Source organism: Ovis canadensis, chromosome 6 (assembly GCF_042477335.2).
Source record: "Ovis canadensis isolate MfBH-ARS-UI-01 breed Bighorn chromosome 6, ARS-UI_OviCan_v2, whole genome shotgun sequence".
Lineage (NCBI taxonomy): Eukaryota > Metazoa > Chordata > Mammalia > Artiodactyla > Bovidae > Ovis > Ovis canadensis.
Genome location: NC_091250.1, coordinates 22,977,341 through 23,000,102, shown reverse-complemented (window position 1 = coordinate 23,000,102; position 22,762 = coordinate 22,977,341). Strand labels below are relative to the sequence as shown.

The 22,762-nt window shown below is 38.6% G+C and overlaps 1 protein-coding gene across 3 annotated transcripts in view; it reads left to right on the top strand.

The window, feature by feature from the left end:
- The window catches only part of LOC138442283 (bifunctional heparan sulfate N-deacetylase/N-sulfotransferase 3), a 164,368-nt gene that overhangs the window by 70,605 nt on the left and 71,001 nt on the right, over nucleotides 1-22,762 (top strand). For all 3 annotated transcript variants that reach the window (XR_011446603.1, XR_011446604.1, XM_069593396.1), the window contains exons 4-5: nucleotides 17,152-17,337; nucleotides 22,066-22,194. Coding sequence is in view for 1 of the 3 variants with exons in the window: in XM_069593396.1 (XP_069449497.1) it covers nucleotides 17,152-17,337; nucleotides 22,066-22,194 (315 nt within the window). In the remaining 2 variants the exon portion in view is untranslated. The remainder of the gene's footprint in view (nucleotides 1-17,151; nucleotides 17,338-22,065; nucleotides 22,195-22,762) is intronic.

The following is a 22,762-nucleotide window of genomic DNA, read 5'->3' as shown; positions in this document are numbered from 1 at the left end:
ACATACTTGAAAGTACATATAGTAAGAACAGACATGTACAGGAGTTATACATACTTTTTGGAATTCTCAACTTGAAATGATCATGAATTGAAAGAATAATTCAAATTTGAAATTTGGTCATTCTTAACCTCACATGTTAAACAGAGGACAATTCTTAAAAATGCCATTCCTGGTTTCAGATTGACAACCCAAAATATGGTCTTGAGGCAGCAGAGAACGTTCATAAAAGTTTAATGAAACACAGAACCAATTGGCTTTTTTGTCAGGAGAAGACAGACATAAAAAGAGACTGGATCCAGGATCAGTCCCTCCTGGGTAATACAACATGAAAGAGAACAGAAGCTTTTAGTGATTAGTATATAACACACAGTGGAGAACTGCTGTTGTTTCTATTATCATTATATTCAGTATCATAAAACTGCCATCTTCAGTTTTTGCCTAGGTTTCTGTGTTTAGATTGACAGGTAAGAGGGACAAAGATCCTCAAGTTTAGAAGCTTATTTTATACTGGGAAGACATTGGTTCATGTAAATTCTACATTTTCTAGTATGTGTTGTCTAATGCCCACTAAGGCATTAGTCACAAAGGCTTTGCTGTTAAATTTAAAGATGCAATAAGAAAAGTTCAAGGGTTTTATTTTTTATATATATTCTATATTATTTCCTTAAATTCTTACAGAAGCTCTGAACTGTAGGCATACTTATTCTCACACCATGAAGAAGAAAACTGAAAAGTCAGAGAAATGACAGTGACCCACTCATGGTGATAAAGCTCCCTAGTGGTAGAATTTAAAAAGGGCCGACTGAAAACCAGAAATCCTCTTTTATTTTTAAACTGCATAAATTGTGATTCCAAGCTTCCTCACTAGCCTCCTAAACCAATTCACAGGTGTAATTCTAGATTTCTCTTTTGCCTGGTAACCCAAGGGGGTATCTGGGACTTCTGCTAACATTAGGGAAATTGAGAACTAGAGGTGAAATTCATAGGGCAACATTTCCCTTAGGTTCCCAAATGCTCCTTGAGATAGGCAGAGTTTATAACATGGTGGGAAGGAAGACAAACAGCTGAGTCAGGGGAACTTCCTACATGACTGAACGGCCTTTATCACGTATAGACACAGCTTGGGTGTGTGTGCTTGGTCATGTCCAACTCTTTGCGACACCATGGACTGTAGCCCACCAGGTTCCTATGTCCATGGAATTTTCCAGGCAAGAATACTGGAGTGGGTTGCCATTCCCTATTCCAAGGGATCTTCCCAACCCAGGGATCAAACCTACATCCCTTTCCTCTCCTGTACTGGCAGGCTGATTGTTTACCAACTGCACGACCTTGGAAGCCCCATCATGTCTACTTTACAGTCCCATACAGAGTCTACTTTATCTTTTATTTAGTTCAGTGGCACTTTTTATTTATTTATTTTTAATTGAAGGATGATTGCTTTACAGTATTATGTTGGTTTCTACCAAACATCAACATGAATCAGCCATAAGTTTACCCATGTCCCTTCCCACTTCAACATCTCTTCCACCTTCCTCCCCATCCCACCCCTCTAGGTTGATACCAAGCCCCAGTTTGAGTTCCCTGAGTCCTATAGCAAATTCCTATCAGCTGTCTATTTTACACATGGTAATATATGTTTCCATGTTACTCTCTCCATACATCCCGCCCTCTACTTCCTCTGCTTCTGGCCATGTCCATAAGTCCGCTCTCTATGTCTATGTCTCCACTGCTGCTAGATACAGAGTCGACTTTAATTCAAAGAAACTGTTCTGGAGGAAATTCTGCCTCAATTCTCCACTCACTAGATGGAACAAGCGGTATTGTGCTAATATTGCATTTGGAAATTGGGTCACACTCTGCTTTTGTCCACCAGCTTGGAAGCTCTAAATTTAAAGAGGAGCATGAGTGTTTCGCAGTGAAGGAACTGAAAGCACACACAAGGAAGCCACTGGGCGTTCAAACAAGACTAGACACCATGGGTAAAATTTAACATGCACAGGAGTTAGCTAGAGGACATTTAAATTATTTTCCAACTAAGCGAATCTGAGACTATGATGTAAGACTCTTTGATTGGATCCTCTCTGTCTCCATCTACAGCCAAACACTTGCGATTTTCATTGAGTTTTAGCAAACACATCTTATCTATTAATCCTTCAGCACAATATAGACACTTCTGTCTCACAAGGGAATTTGATGTCCATTTTAATTTAGCTTTGAAAGCTCTGTCTAATTGCTCACTATGGAAGGTCAACCAAATCCTCTAAGCAAACTTGCATTTGATGATTGCAGCCATCAGGAAATACAGCTTTAGACATTGATTAGAAAATATTTTTAGTTATCAAATATGGGATAACTCAGGTACTAAGATGAAATTTCAACAGGGGATTTTTCTGAAAGGTACCATTTCTGAGGCAAAGATTAATTGTAACATTAATTACTGACCTACAACACAGTAGAAATATCTTATACAGGTTTTTAAATTGGATAAAATTCCATTAGAAAAATAAAATAACTTACTGCATTTAAACATCAAAAGAATCATCAGTGTATGTACTCTCAACTGGAAACTTGGATTTAAATTTTAGTGAATTATGGTAGTTTAACTTTTAGAGATAAAATAATCAGTAGAAATTTTTATCATAGAACTTGTTACCAATATCAGTGATACCTAGCACTGTTATAGACAATACTTTTAAAATTGGTAGTTGTAAAACAATGTTCCAGATCCTGAAAACAAAATCTTATCCAGGATTGTACATTTTGATTGCATTATCATTATTCTTTCACATAGTGTCCTTTCCCCCCCTATTTTCCAAGTTCAGCAGAACCTGCTAATAATTTACATTATCTGAAATATCTAGTGTCCATTATGCAACTTCTTAGGCTAGTGAGCACATTAACTTTTCTAAAATGGAAATAAAGATTACAGTATCAAAATGTAATTTAAAATATATTGAAAGACTTGCTGGCTTAAGGAATATATAACAATCTTTTAATTAGTTTGCTTGCCAGCTAGAGAATGAATGAATTTTATCATTTTCACTTCAGTGAAGCACTTTCTAAAAAAGGACATTAGGTTGTCATTTTAATGATATTGAAAACAAAGTGTAATTCTAATTATCCTAGTAGAAACAGAGTTTAAATCAGAATTCACAAAGTCAGCTCTGAGCTGGTAGATTGCTTCTGGACCAATGGAACCAGCAGAGTTTAAGAAAGCCAATAGCCATTATTCAATACAAGATGACCAAGATGGTGAAATATATAATTTATTTCATGAAAAGAATGGCTGGAAGAACTTGGAGAGGGCAAGACAAAGAAGGGGAGAGCAAGGGATATATTATCAGGGTTAATATTCACATAAAAGTACTGGTATGGCCATGCCAATTATTACAGTATTGAAAATGTCAATACCCCCAGTACTACCTTAGACCTTCCCCATACATGTTCCAAGCCTCCCAACTACTCAGCAACTCAAAGGGCCTGGCTCATAGTCACCAACATCCAGCTTCAGCTCTACAGCTGGCACCAGGTCTGACCAATCGTGGATGGCATGTTGACTCGTAAAAATTTTGAGTGTTAACCCTGAATAAGATCAATCCATCAATGAAAGTAAAATCTATACAACTGCTAACTTTGTGTCTATTTTCACCTTTTTTGTACCTCCCCCTTCGAGTTCCCAGTTATTCAGTAGTTTCTGTGAGTTTTCTTTTGTACTATTCCTGCTCCATCTCAAACTTCCCTTCACCACACCACTTCCAAATGTTTTTATCCCATACCTGGATCACTGCAGCAGCATCCAAACTAGTCTCCCCAACTCCATTCTTTTCCTTTAATTTATGCTCAGAGAGGGAAAGCTGTGCAACTTGAAATTCTATTATTCTGTTTTCCCTGCGTGAAACAGAACCTTGCATTTCAGTGAGAAAGGTTCTTGGCTCTCCAGAGGAAATGTAAGAAGAGAACATTTCGAGCTCCAGATAGCGACCAGACATTGAACTTGGTGTACTCCATGCATCCTCAATTCATCCAGACACCTGTGAACCTAGTTATTCCCGTATTTAAAATGCAAAAAGTGAGCTTCAGAGAGTGTATGTAATTTTCTTAAAATCACACAGCCAGTGAAAATTGGGGAAAGGGTTTGATCTCAGGCCAGTCAAGATCCAGAGCCCACATAACCAGCATGGTTTGTGTAACTGAACGTTGCCCGTGCCATTGATACTGTTATTGATTGCTATTACAAAAACCTCATGACTGGAATGTTACTATTTCTCTGAAGAGTTATATTTAATTTAAACCAATTCAGAATATTAGAATCTGGATTTTTACAATGTTTTTCTTTTAATTGCTGTTTATATGATTTATGCAATTTCTTCTGTTTGTGCAGCCATCACACAAGTATTAATTGTCCTGATGTTTATTATAAATAACAGACAGTATGCGGTAGTTATAACAAAGATCAGTATCAACTTTTCTACTCTGTCAGTATTACTACTTCAGTTAAAGTTAATACCATGAAGTCTTAAAGATTCCTAGTCTATTCAACTTTATATATTTTCAAAAAGATTAAATGTGTTTGCAAATACTTTGGGAGTTTAAGCCTGCCTCTGAATTGTTTATAGTGTTATTACTTCTCAAGGACCCTGAAGGTCCATAGTAAACTCATAACTTCAAACTCTGAGAAAGCTGGATTAAACTAAACCCTCCAATTCCTTCACTGTGTCTCTAGATAATTTTATTTTCAGTTATTTTGCTACAGCATAAAAAAGTAAAGCCTCATAGATTCTTTTTTTCTTACATTTCTATAAACCCCTTCATGTGTTTACTTGAAATCTTGGCAATTCAAAAAAAAAAAAAATCTACCTGGCCTGTGTAAAGTACAAGTGTTTACATCATTCTGTTGAGTATTCTTACAAAAGTACACCCTTTAGTGGTATATTTATTTATGAGACATTCAACAAAGATATGATGACACTTCAGAAATTCTGAAGGGAACTCTAAGAGAGGAATACAGCATGCTCTGTTAAATGGAAACTTACTTGAAATAAATTACATAATTATTAGGGGGGACTAGAAGAAAATCAGTCACTCTCCCCAAACTAATTCTTTTTTTGAGGTTACAAATGAAAATGAAGCAAAGTATGTATACCTTCTTTCTTTATTGGTACTAAATTATTAGCTTAACTTTTGCTTCTGTGATTTCTTTTTTTTCTTCCAGTTTTATTCAGATATAATTGATACACATTCAATATTGTATAAGTTTAAGGAGTGCAGCATGATTTGATTTACATACATCATGAAATGATTCCCACAGTAAGCTTAGGGAACATCCCACATCTCATATAGATATAAAATCAAAGACATATTGATATAAAAAATATTTCCTTATGATCAGAATTCCTAGGATTTATTGTCTTAATAACTTTTGCGTTTATCATGTCGTATATTATATCCCTGGTACTTATTTAGAAAGTTTGTACCTTTTGACTGACTTCATCCAATTCTCACTCCCCCACCCCCCCACATCTGATCTCTTTTTCTATGAGTTTGTTTGTTTTTTGAAGTATAGTTCAATTCAGTTCAGTTCAGTCCCTCAGTCGTGTGCAACTCTTTGCGACCCCATGAATTGCAGCATACCAGGCTTCCCTGTCCATCACCAACTCCCGGAGCTTGCTCAAACTCATGTCCATTGAGTCAGTGATGCCATCCAACCATCTCATCCTGTGTCGTCCCCTTCTCCTCCCACCTTCACTCATTCCCAGCATCAGGGTCTTTTCCAGTGAGTTGGTTGTTTGCATCAGGTGGCCAGAGTATTGGAGTTTCAGCTTCAGCATCAGTCCTTCCAATGAATATTCAGGACTGATCTCCTTTAGGATGGACTGGTTGGATCTTCCTGCAGTCCAAGGGACTCTGAAGAGTCTTCTCCAACACCACGGTCAAAAGCATCAATTCTTCAGTGCTCAGCTTTCTTTATAGTCCAACTCTCACATCCACACATGACTACTGGAAAAACCATAGCTTTGATAGACGGACCTTTGTTGGTAAAGTAATGTCTCTGCTTTTTAATATGCTGTCTAGGTTGGTCATAGCTTTTCTTCCGAGGAGCAAGTGTCTTTTCATTTCATGGCTGTAGTGTATAACTGACCTACGATACCATGTTAGTTTCTGTTACACAAGATAGTGATTTGGTATTTTTATATGTGTTTCTGGAATGTCTTAAAGCATTAGGCTTACTAAATTTCATTAAAGTTCTTCAAATAATTCAGCTATTCTTTTAGGATACTTGAAGAGGAATATTTGATGTCAAGAAAGGGCTTTTGCTGATGTCATTATTATGGCCTTATCAAATTTATGGTTCACCAAGGATATTTTAATCTCCTACTTTACATACAATATCAATTACTTTTTCCAGAAGAAATGTATACTGTTTGATGAAACATTTTTTTTAGATAAGATTGATAATGTGTATTTTCAGCCCCCATATCTTCTTTTAAGAGATGTTTTCTCTCAAATAAGAATCCTCAGTCTTGGGGGGAAACTAAAAGTACTGGAGGAAGGATTCTTAGTTTACTTTTGTTTCTTTGTTTTATTTGTTGTTGTTTCAATAAGAAAGAGAATAATGTTACTAAGATGAAAGGAAATCAAATGGCACTTGACCTCTAATGTTGCTTGTCTGTTTTATTTTCTACAATACAGTAAGATAATTTATTACCCCTACTTGGCAAATAAAGAAACTGAGGTTTGGTGAAGCTGTATAACCTGCTCAGGGTGCTATACCTAATGAAGGGCAGCACTCAGATTGAGCCCAGAACTTCTAAATTTGTGCTTCCCCCATGACACTGTCATTCCCCATCCCTGATATTCCCTGGCAAACACTGATCATTTTATGTTGTGGGTTTGACTATCTTTTATTTACCTTAAAAAAAAACTTTTCCCGAAGTATAGTTGATTTACAATGCTGTGTGCATTTCTGCTATATACCAAAGTGATTCAGTTATGCTGCTGCTGCTGCTAAGTCGCTTCAGTCGTGTCCGACTCTGTGCGACCCCAGAGACGGCAGCCCACCAGGCTCCCCCATCCCTGGGATTCTCCAGGCAAGAGCACGGGAGTGGGCTGCCATTGCCTTTGTATATATTCTTTTTCATATTCTCTTCCACTCTGGTTTATCACAGTATACTGAATATAGTTCCCTGAGCTACATTAATAAGACCCTGTTACTATCCATGCTACATACAGCAGTCTGCGGGTGCCAGGGCCTCACTTCCAATCCATCCCTCCCTCTATGGCTCTCTTTGAACATGGGAAAAATAAGATTCTTTTCTCACTGTATAGTAATGAAACACTAGGCTCTCCAGATCTGAGTGACCTCAGAGTGATAAGGTCATACCTGTTTTATGAATTACTATAAAACAAGATCTCATTATTAACACCTTTATCCAAAGACTTTTGTACCTTTCGTTACTGCTGTTGCTGTTTCGTTGCTCAGTCCTGTCTGACTCTTTTATGACCCCACAGACTGTAGCCCACCAGGCTCCTCTGTCCATGGGGTTTACCAGGCAAAAATACTGGAATGAGTTACCATTTCCTTCTCCAGGGTGATCTTCCCAACTCAGGGATCAAACCCATGCCTCTTATATCACAGGCGGATTCTATACCAGTGAACCCCCTGGGAAGCCCTTTGTTACTGTAGCCATGTTTTTTCAAACTCCAAACTGTGAGATAAAGACCATCACCTTCCTGGGGTTTCTGTACCCATAGGAATATCAATAACTGGGGAAGTTTTTCTCAGCCTTGGTGTTCCATGTCTTTGTTGGAGTTTCATTTTATAGGAGCTTCCTTGGTGGCTTAGATGGTAAAGGATCCGCTTCCAGTGGTTTGATCCCTGGGTTGGGAAGATCCCGTGGAGAAGGGAATGACTACCCACTCCAGTATTCTTGCCTGGAGAAGCCCATGGACAGATAAGCCCGGTGGGCTACAGTCCATGGGGTCGCAAAAAGTCAGACACAACTGAGCGACTAACATACACACAATCATATCTATTCATTTCATAGATATGATTGATTAAGTGACTGGCCACATGGTTGAACTCAGTATCAGAGTCTCCTCCCCTGCCTAGAGGTCAGGCTGATAGAAGCTGGCTCAATGCCCCAACTCTCTAATCAGATGTTTGGTCTTTCATGCCTGGCTAAATACTGAACTGAGTCATTTTGTTAACATAAATTCAAATCTTTGGTCTCAGGGATCCACTATGAATAAAGGACATTCCTATCACTTAGAAAATTCCAAGGATTTAGGGCTTACCTCCCAGCAACCAGGGATGATGAAGACCAGCCAGTTTTTTAATTATACAACAGCTGCCAACAGAGGATAATTTTAAACTCATAAACCAAATCTAAAAAACACCATGATCATCACTGAAGATTTTTCACATACCAGCCAGCAAACAATTTATATTATGAATTAAAAAGCACACTGGAAAAACTAGAAAGAAATCTAGTAGCCAAATCTATAAATATGAACCAGATTTATGTAAATATGCCTATCACATTTTAGGGTGTTATCACTTCCTTAAATATGTAAGAAGAAAATTATACATGTTAGTTTAAGATTAGATCATGGATTTAAAATAGTGCATTTATATTTAGCATCCAAATATAAGACTATTTCTAAACACCACAAGGATTATGTAAAAAAAAACAGAGTTTTAAATCTGAATCTTAGTGATTACTTGCACAACCCTTTTAACTCACAATTGAAAAAAATGAAAACTCATCTTCCTTTACTAAAGGAGTTATTTCTTTCAAGATCTTTTTCATTACATAGCATGCCAGAAATACCATCATTTAATCACAGGAATGTGTTCTGATATTTACACTCTTAGCACTCAGTACCAAATCTAATTCCCTAACCTAAAGATAAATCCTGACTTGCCTAGTTTGGTTCTAGATGAAGAAGGAAATAAGATTCCTTTAAATAGTAACTTTACATATATTGGGCCACCATCGATTCCATTTCTTACTTCCCTCCCTGAGTTACAGCAAGTGCTGTAGGACTACTCTCAGTGCCAGAGGCCCCACAGGTTCTCACAAGCTAAAAAGTCATGTGTCAGTCATTAGTGTTACCTTAGGAAAGCACTCTTTAGAAGCTTTAAAATGCTTCTGAAATTCAAGGGAATGTGTGTGTATGTGTATATACATGCATATGTGTCTTTTATTTATGCATACGTCTTTCAGTGAAAAGGTTTTAATTCCACTTCCCCAAACAAGCTCCTATTATCTGAAAAAATGCATTATTTTCTGTGTGAAATAATAGCTTATACAGCCACAGCTTTTTAAAAAGCCAGTTTAAAAACTGAAGCAAACCATTTTCTTCTAGAAACAACTCCAAAATATACTACTAAATATAAACATAGGTACACTTTATTGGAAGCCCATTTTATCTGTCAATGTAAATTCTCAGTACTATAAGATAGTTAGACAAAGCATGAAGAACTGAAGAAATGGGACATTCTAACCCAAATGAACTTCAGAAAAGCATTTAGAAGCATTTTGAAATTACTTTGTAATGAAGCTTGTAATGAAGTTTTAGATTTTCTTCCAACTGTGGAACGTAGAATGTTTGTATTTGTTTTGTTTCCTGTCATTGTGCATTTTTTATTACATTAGTTCATGCACTTGCCAGTCTGAAAAATATGGAAATAGGCAACACATTTTTAGGTCATTAGTGGAAATTTAAAATGTTCTCTTTAGAAAGATTGAAATAGAGGAAAATATTAAAGGTAAAGTACCATTCTTGGGTATACACCTGGACAAAACTATAATTTAAAAACATACTTGTACCCTTATGTTCATAGCAGCACTATTAACAGTAGCCAAGTCATGAAAACAACCTAAATGTCCACTGACAGATGAATGGATAAAAAAGATATGGTACATATATACAATGGAATATTACTCAGCCATAAAAAAATAATAATGCCACTTGCAGCAGCATGGATGCAACTCAAGATCATTATACTAAGTGAAGTAAGAAAGAAAGACAAAGACAAATACTATATGATATCACTTATGGGGGCTCAGAGGTTAAAGCGTCTGCCTTCAATGCGGGAGACCTGGGTTCGATCCCTGGGTCGGGAAGATCCCCTGGAGAAGGAAATGGCAACCCACTCCAGTATTCTTGCCTGGAGAATCCCATGGACAGAGGAGCCTGGTAGGCTGCAGTCCACGGGGTCGCAAAGAGTTGGACACGACTGAGCAACTTCACCTTTCCTATGTAATTTAAAATGAACCTATCTACAAAACAGAAAACAGTCTCACAGACACAGAAATCAGATTTGTGGTTGCCAAGGGACAAGGAGGGAGAAAGAAGAATGAACTGAGAATTTGGGGTTTGCAGATGCCAACTATTGTTTAGAATGGATAAAGAGCAAAGTCCTACTGTATAGCTGCTGCTGCTAAGTCACGTCAGTCGTGTCCAACTCTGTGCGACCCCATAGACGGCAGCCCACCAGGCTTCCCCATCCCTGGGATTCTCCAGGCAAGAACACTGGAGTGGGTTGCCATTTCCTTCTCCAATGCATGAAAGTGAAAAGTGAAAGTGAAGTCGCTCAGTCGTGTCCGACTCTTCCCAACCCCAAGGACTACAGCCTACCAGACTCCTCCATCCATGGGATTTTCCAGGCAAGAGTACTGGATAGCACAGGAAACTAAATCCAATCTCCTGGGATAAACCATAATAGAAAAGAACATTTTAAGAAAATTTTAAGAAAGAACATTTTAAAAAAGAATGTATATATGTATAAAACTGAGTCGCTCTGCTGGTACAGCAGAGACTGGCACAACATATTGTAAATCAACTATAATTTTTAAAAAGTACCATTCTTGATTACTAGCAAATAAGAAATATTACCAAGGGTTTGTTGTTGTTCTTCAGCCGCTCAGTTGTGTCTGACTCTTTGTGACCCCGTGGACTACAGCACACCAGGCCTCCCTGTCCTTCACCATCTCCTAGAGCTTGCTCAAACTCATGTCCATTGAGTCAGTGATGCCATCCAACCATCTTGTCCTCTGTCCTCCCCTTCTCCTCCCACCTTTAATCTTTCCCAGCATCAGGGTCTTTTCTAATGAACTGGCTCTTTGCATCAGGTGGCCAAAGTATTGGAATTTCAGCTTCAGCATTACTCCTTCCAATGAGTATTCAGGACTGATCTCCTTTAGGATGGACTGGTTTGATCTCATTGCAGTCCAAGGGACTCTCAAGAGTCCAACACCACTGTTCAAAAGCATCAATTATCAAGGCTAGTAATAAACAACGATTTCTTCAGGAATGAAGTTATTGTGTTTCTCAAATACATGACTACCAATTTATTCCTTTTAGTCTTTTGATTTTGAGAAAGTTTTTCTGAGAAATAACACATCACTTTTTGATTAATAAAATTGTGTTATCTTCATATTTGCATGTGGAAACATCCGAACATGCAATTTGGGAAAATCTTGAAATTTTAAATTCTATACAGTGTAGTTTAAATATAAATTCATAATAATAAATGTCTATTACTTGAATAATAATCTTTAACTGTAGTCTCAAAAGTGTTTTGAAGTATTACTTTTATGGGTGTTAATTTTATAGGTGTTAAATTTCTCTATGAGTTACCATATGTCCATTCTGCAGAGAACTGACAGTTTGAGATAATTGAGAGAGTAAAAATTAGAATGGGAGGGAGGTAGACAGAATCAGTTCACACACTTGTTCATTAATATTATTGGAGTGCTTGTTGTTGGCAAGACACTGGGCTTATAGCAGTGGGTAAAACAGAACCAGGAATTCATGGAGCTTATGGTTTAATGAGGAAGAGAGACATTAAGAAACAATTACATGGGACTTGCCTGTGGTCCAGTGGTTAAGAATCTGCCTGCCAATGCAGGGGGCCTGGGTTTGATCCCTGGTCCAGGAAGATCCTACATACTGTGGAACAACTGAGCCCACAGGCCACAACTACAGGGCCCATGTTCTGCAACTGCTGAGGCCCTGGTGCCTGGAGTCCGTGCTCTGCAAGAGAGAGAATGCCTGAGCACAGCAGTGATCACCACGCATGACCAAAGCAAATAAATGAATGATAGATTATAAAGTACTTATTAAAAGCAGAGAAATAGTTATATGAAAGAATATTCACTTACAACCTGTGCTGTGTACCATGGGAAAAAAATGAGCACTACTAAGAGAAGTCTTAACGTGGACTTAGTTTAGATTGGGACTTGTCAGTGGAGGGTTCTCTGAAGATATCACAAATAAAGGAACTAAGAGAGATATCAAATGTATCTAAGTGAAGAGCTGGAGTAGGGAAATTCTAGTCTGGCAGGATCACATGGGAGGGATGCTGAAGTTGGAAATTGCTTGGTGACTTTCAAGAAAAAATTAATGTGATTAAAATACAGTAAAATGTGGAGAGTGGGACAAAATGAGGCAAGAGAGAGAAGCGAAAGTCACACCATGCAAGACTCATGACCATTCTAAGATCACCGGGTCATATTTGGGTGTTAAAGTGTTAACTCTGGCTGCTATGTAGAGGATGGATTCGAAGCATGCAAGAGCAGAAATGGGTAGAATGGTCAGGAGGCCATGGAATAACATGGCAGATTGGATTAGGGGAGTGATGCTGCTGCTGATTTTAGAACTGGAGAAAAGTGGATAGATTTAAGATTTATACTAGAGACATACTGAAAGAACATGATAATGACCTAGATTAACAAAAGAATGAAGAAACCTGTCAAGAATACCGTCTTTTTGACATAGCAACTCATTGGTTGATAACTATTTATGTTATTTAGTTGCATGGAGGAACCCTGGGGAAAGAGCCTGTCTGATAGAGCTTGAGAGGTGGAGTTGAAGAGCTCAGTTGTGAGACTGATGCTACTTTCAATCAAGGATTAATAAAAAGAATAAGGAGAATTAACTTTTTAATCTAAAATATCTACTCTCTTAGACTTTTTGACCCAGATTCCAAAATAATGGTGTACTTAATTTCAAATTAAAAGATCTGAGGAAGAGGGGAAAAAAAGATCTGGAAGAGAAGATCAGAAGTTTAGCATAAGGAATAAATCTTCTGAAACATAATAGACTGCCTTCCAGAACATACAACCTGCAATCTTAGCCCAAACTTTTCTGTGCAATAATATTTCAAGTGTTCTTCCTGGTATTGAATGCAAATTTGGGGGCCAGTTTATATTGCCTTCATCTCTTTTTAAAGAGACCACCTACTAACGAATGCTCAGTGATTCACAGGCTGGAGCCACATGGCGTTAGTTGAGGGTAGACAGATCAGGAGGAAAGCAGGCCCAGGAGGGGATGGTGAGTGGGATAGAAGGCACCAAGCCTCATAGGGAGAGTCCCCAAGTCCACAGTGAAAGCAGGAAAAATGGCCTATCTTTTATTGACAGAGAAAGAGTGGCCCAGTACTTTCATAATTCCACATTATAGTTGAGACACAGATTTGACCCCTGGGTCAGGAATCCCTGGAGGAGGAAATGGCAACCCACTCCAGTATTCTAGATTGGGAAATCCCATGGAGAGAGCAGCCTGGTGGGCTACAGTCTATGGGGTCACAAAGAGTCCAATATGACCGAGCACACACACACCACTAGATTTTTTATCACAGCCATGGCCCAAAACTTAGCTTCAAAAAGATACATCGCCAACGGGAATGTAGTACTGTCTAGAGTAATCTAGTTAATATCATTGAGTTAAGTAGGAATGATAGCGTATCTAAAAATGGAGGCAGGCCAATAATGACAACAGTACTAAACGACATTCATTGAACGTGTATCATGTTTCAGGAACTGCACTCAGTGCTTTCCATGTATTACATTATTGAATTTCCTCCAAACCCCTTGTGAGGTTTAGAGGTCATAAATCATTCTCCAAAGACCACATAGGTGGTAAATGCAAGAGTGAAATGGCCAGATCTGTTTGACTCCAGAAGTGGAGTTTGCTACCACTGTGCCTCACTGCATCAGCATACAAATCAAAGATGAGATTACAGAACCTCAGTAGTTCTTTAGAGTTAAGAGCTAAAATAAAAACATATTTGGGAATATTCCTGGCTTTCCAGGTGGTGCAGTGGCAAAGAATCCGCCTGCCAATGCAGGAGATGCAGTTTGATCCCTAGGTGGAAGATCCCCTGGAGAAGGAAATGGCAACCCACTCCAATGTTCTTGCCTGGGAAATATCCCAAAATAAGGGGAATGTCTCTGTTGTATTGGACAGTCCTTTTCTAACACGGTGTTCTGAAGAGATAGCCGACCACTTGCTGCTGCTGCTGCTGTTGCTAAGTCGCTTCAGTCGTGTCTGACTCTGTGCGACCCCATAGACGACAGCCCACCAGGCTCCCCGTCCCTGGGATTCTCCAGGCAAGAACATTGGAGTGGGTTGCCATTTCCTTCTCCAGTGCATGAAAATGAAAAGTGAAAGTGAGGTCGCTCAGTTGTGTCCAACTCTTCACGACCCCATGGACTGTAGCCTACCAGGCTTTTCCATCCATGGGATTTTCCAGGCAAGAGTACTGGAGTGGGATGCCATCGCCTTCTCCGAGCTGATCACTTACAGGTATTTAAAAACTACCTTGAGCTTTCTGTCAGCATAATTTCTCATACATTTGGAGATACTTGAAGTTTATAACATCACTCCTGTCATTGTGAATTTCATTCTTGCTTCCTCATATACCTTTTTAAAAGCTGTTTACCTATAATTGTTCACCATTTTCCTTTAAATTTCTGTGGTTGAAATTCACTTGCTTTCCACTGGTCCATTATCACTACACCCCTGTTCTTAAACCACTTTAGATAAATATTTCACTGACTTTTTCTAACACAAAGTATATGTTGGTAATTTTTAGTTGAAAAAAAATGCCATAGTTTGAGTTTTTAAAAACCAAAGGGGAAAAAAGAAATATTTCAATTCACTTGTAGTGCAATTCAATTTTTTTTTGGTTAAAAAATATTTTATTCCATGTCCTTCACATTTATAGTGTTTCTATCAAGTGGTCAGTTGTCAATCACATTTCCTCCCCTTCAAAAGTTTTTGTTTGGTTTTGCTATTTTTAAGACTCTATCCTTGCTTTTAGTTTTTACAGCTTTGCTCTGTAAATGTTGATTTTTTTAAAAACTTATCTTGCTTTGAAGTTTAACAGATTTCTTAATGTATCCCATCAGTTTTGGGAAATTACTATTCACTATTTCTTCAATTGCTCTTTCTAATTCTAAATGACATAATAATAATTGCCCGGTAATATGCTAAAGTCACTTCAGTTGTGTCTGACTCTTTGTGACCCCCGTGGACTGTAGCCTGCCAGGCTCATCTGTCCATGGGATTCTCTAGGCAAGAATACTGGAGTGGGTGGCCATTTCCTTCTCCAGGGGATCTTCCCAACTCAGGGGTTAAACCTGTGTCTCTTTATGTCTCCTGCATTGGCAAGCAGGTTCTTTACCACTAGCATCACCTGGGAAGCCCAGATAATAATTGCCTGGTTATGGTAATTTCTAGCAAAGATGCAAATAAAGTGAAGAACATGGAAATTTCCTCCCACCCTTCGGAAACACGAGTATAATCCACTCCATCTCTCTGTCCACCCATTCTCTTCCTCACAGCAACAGTGCGGCAGCCCCCTTTCCAGCATCCTCAGCTACAGTGACTGAGCTGAGTTCTGAATGATGAAGACTTACAAGCTAAGAGAAAAGGGGTATTCCAGTTAGGTAGATAATATGTACAGTGTACAGCAAAGATGTAAAGGGAATCATCAGAAATTAGGGTCGGGAGATGAATGCAGATAGGACATAATCTACGTTAGGTAGGTTAGGACCAAATTTTGAGAGCCTTTTCTGCTGTACTAAAGGAGTCTGATAGATACTTAAGGGATGACAAACCACTGGCAGCCCATGAGCCTTCTGTGCTTAGGTGCTCAGACACTTGCTTCACCTCCTATTATTATTTAGGTTGAAAAGCAAAGCTTGCCCTGCCTTTTCCATTTTATCCATATCCATTTGTAGCATATTTCTATAATTCCTGATACTATGGTTCTCTGTATGTGAAATTGTGCTTTGGTATGAAGAAAAACCACAACTAATTCAGGTCTATTTGGGTGGAACTTTTGAAAAATACAAGTAGAAAAATAAAATATCATTTAGGAGAAAAAAATACATGTCTGCCACTGAAGCTACAAGTGTTCTTCTATTAAAAGGCATTTCATCTTATATGCAAAAGACACTTATCAGCATTAGTGGGCCATATGAAATGAAGAAGAATAATTACAATTATACAAAGTTGTCTCAAGCCCCCTCCAAAATAGCCTAGTTGTCGCATAGATTTATGTTTGGAATTTCGAGACTTGGTCAGGACCAAGTGAATAGAAGAAGGCGGAGCTGGGAGAGAAGGGGGACAGAGAGGGAGTGTGTGTGTTTAATTTAGAAAATTTTTAAGCTGGATTCATTTTATATACCAAAGCTGGATTTCAAACCAGCTGAATTTCCAGATTGTTAGGTTCTTTCGGAACTTCCTACTTCACTGTAACCAAGCTTTGGCTTCAAAGAAAATTGGTCTATAAAACTTTTGCCACATTTTCTAGTCAAAAGTGTGTGCTTCTACCAAGGCAGGGGACACTGTCCGTTACTGACCCTCTCCTTGAGAGACCAACAGAAATGCGGCAAAGTTGGTAGAAACTGGGATACGGGCAAAGTAAAATCCTGTTAGCAAGTCAAATGAATGCAGAATGTGTTCTGTCCCTCTCGTAAGTGGTGGTTTCATTTTGTGGGAAGTACTGCGTGTTCCTCACAGCAAGTGTTTGTCATGCGACTTACTGAGATGGTAAGGAGAGAAGGTCTGGCTGCGACAGGACACCCTGGATGCAGGCTCTTTCACAGTATTCGTTACAATCGCCAGGCCTTCCCCCTGCCTCTCACTACAAACGCGTCGTCATCGAGACTGGTGGAATGGCTATCGGGCTTCATGAAGTCTAGCGCTCTTCATATTCATCACTTTAATTTTACCATATAATTAAGTAATGATGGACTGAAGCAAATGTATTTATAGCATATGTGAAAGTCCTGGGGTAAAAATAGGATGCCGATAAATCTTCCCACATTCTAACTAACATTTGCTTGGTCTTAGGAGCACGGCATTCCTACTGACATGGGCTATGCAGTGGCCCCTCACCATTCAGGCGTCTATCCTGTACATGTTCAGCTCTATGAAGCCTGGAAGAAGGTTTGGAATATTAGAATCACCAGCACTGAAGAATATCCACACCTGAAACCAGCTAGATACCGGAGGGGCTTCATCCACAAAAACATCATGGTGAGCATCTGTGGTGTGGGTAGGGCACACCACATTCTGCCCGAAAGAAGCAAAGAGAAGAACAAAGCATTAAAAGCTTAACAGAGGGAAAGCTCCATGCAGCAGGAAGCATAGTTTTCACATCCAAGCAAAGGATGTTTCTGTTATAGTCACTTTTTTTCAGTTCTGCAAACATAACTTTAAAGTGATATTTTACTGACACTACTGCTAATAAGCAGGCACTGATGCTAAACCACTAAAGAGACACTACATCTAACTTGCAGATAATTTATAGAAGCCATCATTTCGTCAGTTACTTAGCATGGAAAACACACACCATCTCTCCATGCCAAGCCAAACTGTCCTCTTTATCAATGTCAGACTAAAAAAAAAAAAACTTAAGTATTTACAAGAAGCCACATGTCCTGCATAATCATTAACAAGTCATAATATAGAGTACAAATGAGAGGTGATGTTAAGTCATTTATATCTGTTGTCAAATTCTCTCCGAAGTGTCTCTATTTGGTTTTGTGTTTTTACACTGGTGACAAATATATATTGTCAAAATATATTGTTACTTAATACTTTGTGAGGCCTCTCAAAGTAAGTAATTAGGAAAAAAATCCTAATTTTTTCCCACATCAGAAGATCTAAAGAGTACTGTGGTGTTAGGCGTAGGTCTCCTGATTTAGACACACGTTTAGACACACATTTAGATCACACTCATATTCTGATCATCTGGGTTTTGATGATCTCTCTACAAATCACTCATAAGACCTCAAATGAAACCTATTATCTTCCCTTCATTCCAGCTATTGGCCCTGCTATTCCTAATTCAGTTTCAGCGATTTGAACATTGTACAATCAACCCCATGTCCAATCAAGTCTCTACATTCCATCAATAATTCCTTCATAATATTGTAATATTCACTACCTTTCTCACAGCCTAATGCACTTCCTTGGCTCTTACTCGTAAACCACAGGGCTGATTCCTATTTCATCTATTTACAGCTTCTATCCACCCCCTACCACAGTCCATCCCATGGACAGTCCCAACCTTTTAATCCTAAAATGCTGCCTTCATCTTGACCTTCCTAACCTATTCTTTCCAGTTGTTTCCACACCCTTTATCTTGCTCTGCAGGGACCTAAAAACAATTTGAGTCTACCTTTCTAGCTCCTATTTTCCCATAGTTAGCACAGACTCACTCCAGCCAAAAAGATCTGCAGCAATATCACTGTGTCCATGCCTTTGTCATCCCTTCAACCTTGAAAGACTTTCTGACCACTCCATTTATTCCTCAGTATCAAGTCCAGTATCTTATAGAACATAAAGCACCTTGGTGTATCTCTAGCAGTTCAACACCTAGGTCTAGCCTACATTGGTCTTATTCTCCTCTGAATTCCCATAACATATCATCTTGTAACTCCACTGGGAACATAAAGACTTACCACATTTCAAGGTGTTTGTGCCCTAACCAGAGGCTCTGAGGCTCCAGTCCTATTGCATTATAAGGCAGTTTTTCCTCTTTATTCAGTAAGGAACTGACAGAAAACCAAGACATCCCATCCTAATCCCTGGTTGTTAAATGTGACTCTCTGAAGAGAGCCAGAGACCTCAAAGCAATTAGATTGCAGACCTGATTATTCACTCACTCTTTCTAATGGAGATACCCACTGGTAGAGACTCCCACCAACCCTCCCAGCAGCCTCATGGGTGGCATTTACCAGGAACACTTGTTGGCAGTTGCTCTGGATTCAGGCCTTGCTTGTGCATGCATGCTCAGTCGCTCAGTCATATCTGACTCTTTGTGGCCCTTTGGACTATTGCCCTCCAGGCTCCTCTGTCCATGGCATTTTTCGGGAAAGAATACTGGAGGGGGTTGCCATTTCCTCCTCTAGGAGATCTTCCTGACCCAGGGATTGAACCCACACCTCTTTCATTGCAGGCAGATTCTTTACCCACTGAGCCATCAGGGAAGCCCTAATTCAGGCCTTACGTATAGGATATTGGCTTTAGGTCCATTAGCGGAGATTCTCGGAGAAGGCAATGGCACCCCAATCCAGTACTCTTACCTGGAAAATCCCACAGACAGAGTAGCCTGGTAGGCTGCAGTCCATGGGCTGGCTAAGAGTTGGACATGACTGAGTGACTTCACTTCCACTTTTCACTTTCATGCATTGGAGAAGGAAATGGCAACCCACACCAGTGTTCTTGCCTGGAGAATCCCAGGGACGGGGGAGCCTGGTGGGCTGCCGTCTATGGGGTCGCACAGAGTCGGACACGACTGAAGCGACTCAGCAGGAGCAGCAGCAGCAGCAGCAGTGGAGATTCTTGTGATTATGGTTTTCATAACCATCTCCTAGTTAGTTAGGGTCACCAGCTATAAGGTTTCCAGGGGCTTATCAATATATGAGAGTTTGAATTTGATAGTGTTATACTCCCAGGAACAGTTCTAGAGAGCAGATTGCCTAAAACCTCTCTTATTCCTTCTCTAACACAAGAGAGCTATTTCAGGAAGCATGGTCAGTGTCCTGTAGCACTGGAATTAGGGAGCAAAGCAATGGGATATAACCCTCCTACACGCTGATGGTCTCCTCAGCCTCCTTCAGTGGCCCACTGGCCATCCTAGGGGCTCACAGTGACTCTCATCCTCTCAGCAAGCGTGATCCTCCCCACAGTGGCAAGGTAAAGCCTAACACTTCCGCTTCCCTCTGTTCAAATACAAACAATTTGAGAAGTAAATGAGGCTCAAATATCTTTTCATTTTTGTCTCTTTCTATTGCATAGAATCAGCTAGATAATCAAGTCCCAAAGTTGGCTCTTTATGTTACCACAGTCTTTCAAGCAAGATATTCAAACTGAATGCTAAAAGTGACTCAGAATCATGCATATTTAAAATGTAAAATTAACCTGGCATTTAATTACATGTAGGCATTTCATTATTTAGCTTTGGGATAATTCTCTCTACCTCCCATACACTACCTCCCATGCCCTTTAAATCCTTCTTGAATATAAAGGATATACCATTGTGTTCTCCCACCTGGACTTGCATGGAATTTTGAATTGGTATTTGTGAAATAACTGCTATTTCCAGGAAATTGTATTTCCATGAGTTATTAAGGAATATATTTGATTTGGTTAGAATAGTTTGGCACTTAGTTCTTTTTTGTTGTTGATTTTGTGTATAACATTATGAGAATATATAATGCTTTTAAACATAAATATCATCAGAGCTAATACTCTGCAATTAAACTGAAGTTCTCTAAATGATCTCATCAAGATAAAATAGCTTCTAAGGACATAACTTGAACCAGTTTACCAAAATAAATAGGATATGTTCAGTTTTTATTTACACAGCAATATATAATATATTGATTGAGCTGAGAATCATGTTTTCTAAGAAAACTTTCAAGGACTAGATTGAAATTTATTATAATGTACATTCAAATGAAAGAAAAAGAGCTGGTATATTTCTAGGGAATTGCAAAGCATGGGGAGTCCTGTAGAGTAATATTTTGACAATGCTAACTGAACCAACTGTGCTTTAAGAATCAAGACAGAAAAAACTGGAGATTGATTGCTTAGGACGATAAGCTGAAGACTTGCTTATTTAAAATTCTGTAAAACTTGTATCTCTCCTAAATATATTCACTTATTTTCTACCACTTCAAGTGAATAATGACAAATACAGATCATAAAGAAGTCATTAAATAAAATTTAGCTAAAGATTATACCATCTTGCACAGCTTTTGCTCACCCTTTTAAAATTATACTGCCATTTTACCAGGAAAGCTGTAAGAATTTGAAAAAAAAATCCTTATCATTAAATATGTGTAATTGAAATAAATAATGGCTTCTATATACCAAAGATAAAAAGAATACTTTTTACTAAGTGACTTTTTTATCATTTTGTTTGTGATACATTACAAAAATTGCTAACCAAATGCATGATCTCTTTCTTTCTTTTGGAACTGGCAGTCTTCAGACTTAGAATCTGGGGCTGTTGCTACAATCTACAGTGGTCCTGTCAGAGTAGAGCTGAAACTATGACTTGTGTCTCAAATATTTGTTCTAATTTATAATGTTATTTCCTAAGAATCATATTAAGTTACTAATTGACTTCATTTTCTAATGCATGTGTAGAATTTGATTAAGTATTATCCTTAAATTTTTTGCCATACTAGAATTACAATGTATAGCACAGGCAAATCCAGTATGTTTTAAATTTCATTTTTACTTTTTTTGTTTTATTTCATAAGATGCTGGAACATACTAGATTTCATAACAGAAGTAATGACTTGGAGATTTAAAATAGATAAGTGGCTAAAATAATTCAAAGTCTGTCTTAGTTTTCACATATTTCTTCCACTGTCTTCAGTATTCCTCCTATAGTGATGTCATCCCCACTTTCCAGATTATGAAGGAATTGGGGGATGAATGATCTCAGAGATAAAGAATCCACCTGCAATGCAGGAGACTCGTGTTCGATCCCAGGGTTGGGAAGATCCCCTGGAGAAGGAATAGCAACCCATTTCGGTATTCTTGCCTGGGAAATCCCACGGACAAAGGAGCCTGGCAGGCTATAGTCCATGGGGTCTCAAGAGCTGGACATAACTTGGCAACTAAATCACCACAGTAAAGAGTTGAATAAAGACACCAACTTTATCTTCCATGAGGGAAGAAGCTATGTCAGCATATTAATTGTTTGAAGGGAACTTTTTCCTTACTTGTTCGTTCTTCCTTCAGGTTCTTCCAAGACAAACCTGTGGGCTTTTCACTCACACAATTTTCTATAAAGAATATCCAGGAGGTCCTAAAGAGCTGGACAAGAGTATCCAGGGAGGGGAACTTTTCTTCACTGTGGTCCTCAACCCAGTAAGTACTTTGAGCTTTTCTCCAAATAGATAATGAAAAGTGACAAAACAGATGAAAAACAGGGCAGGGTTTTGGTAGTTATCAGCCAAATCAATATGAAGTTTCAGTTATAAAACAGTAACTAATAACTAAATGGAACCACATTTAGTAATGGGGGAAACTAATTCTTCAAGTAGTAATGAGATGAGGAACCCACAGAAGAACCAAGGAAGTGCTCTAGCAAACCCTTCTCTGCACTGGAAAGTGATCAAAATTCAGATATTCTTGCTTTTATGCACAATAAAATTTTCACCTATGAAACTCTTCTGTTCCTAATGGGACCAGTCTTTCATTTAGGTGACTGTACCTCTATTTTTTTCTTACTTAAAGTAAAAGTAGATGTGAAATGGGAGAGGAATTAGATAAGCAAATATGGTCATTACTGGAACATTCATGTCAGATCTTGTTTTGCTGTCTCAGGCCAGGGCAGAGCAGCCTGTTTTGTTGGGCTACTACTATTCTTTCTCCTTTACTTCTTAATACCAAGGTGCCAGCTTCCAAAGGAACCATTTGTATTTATTTCTACTTG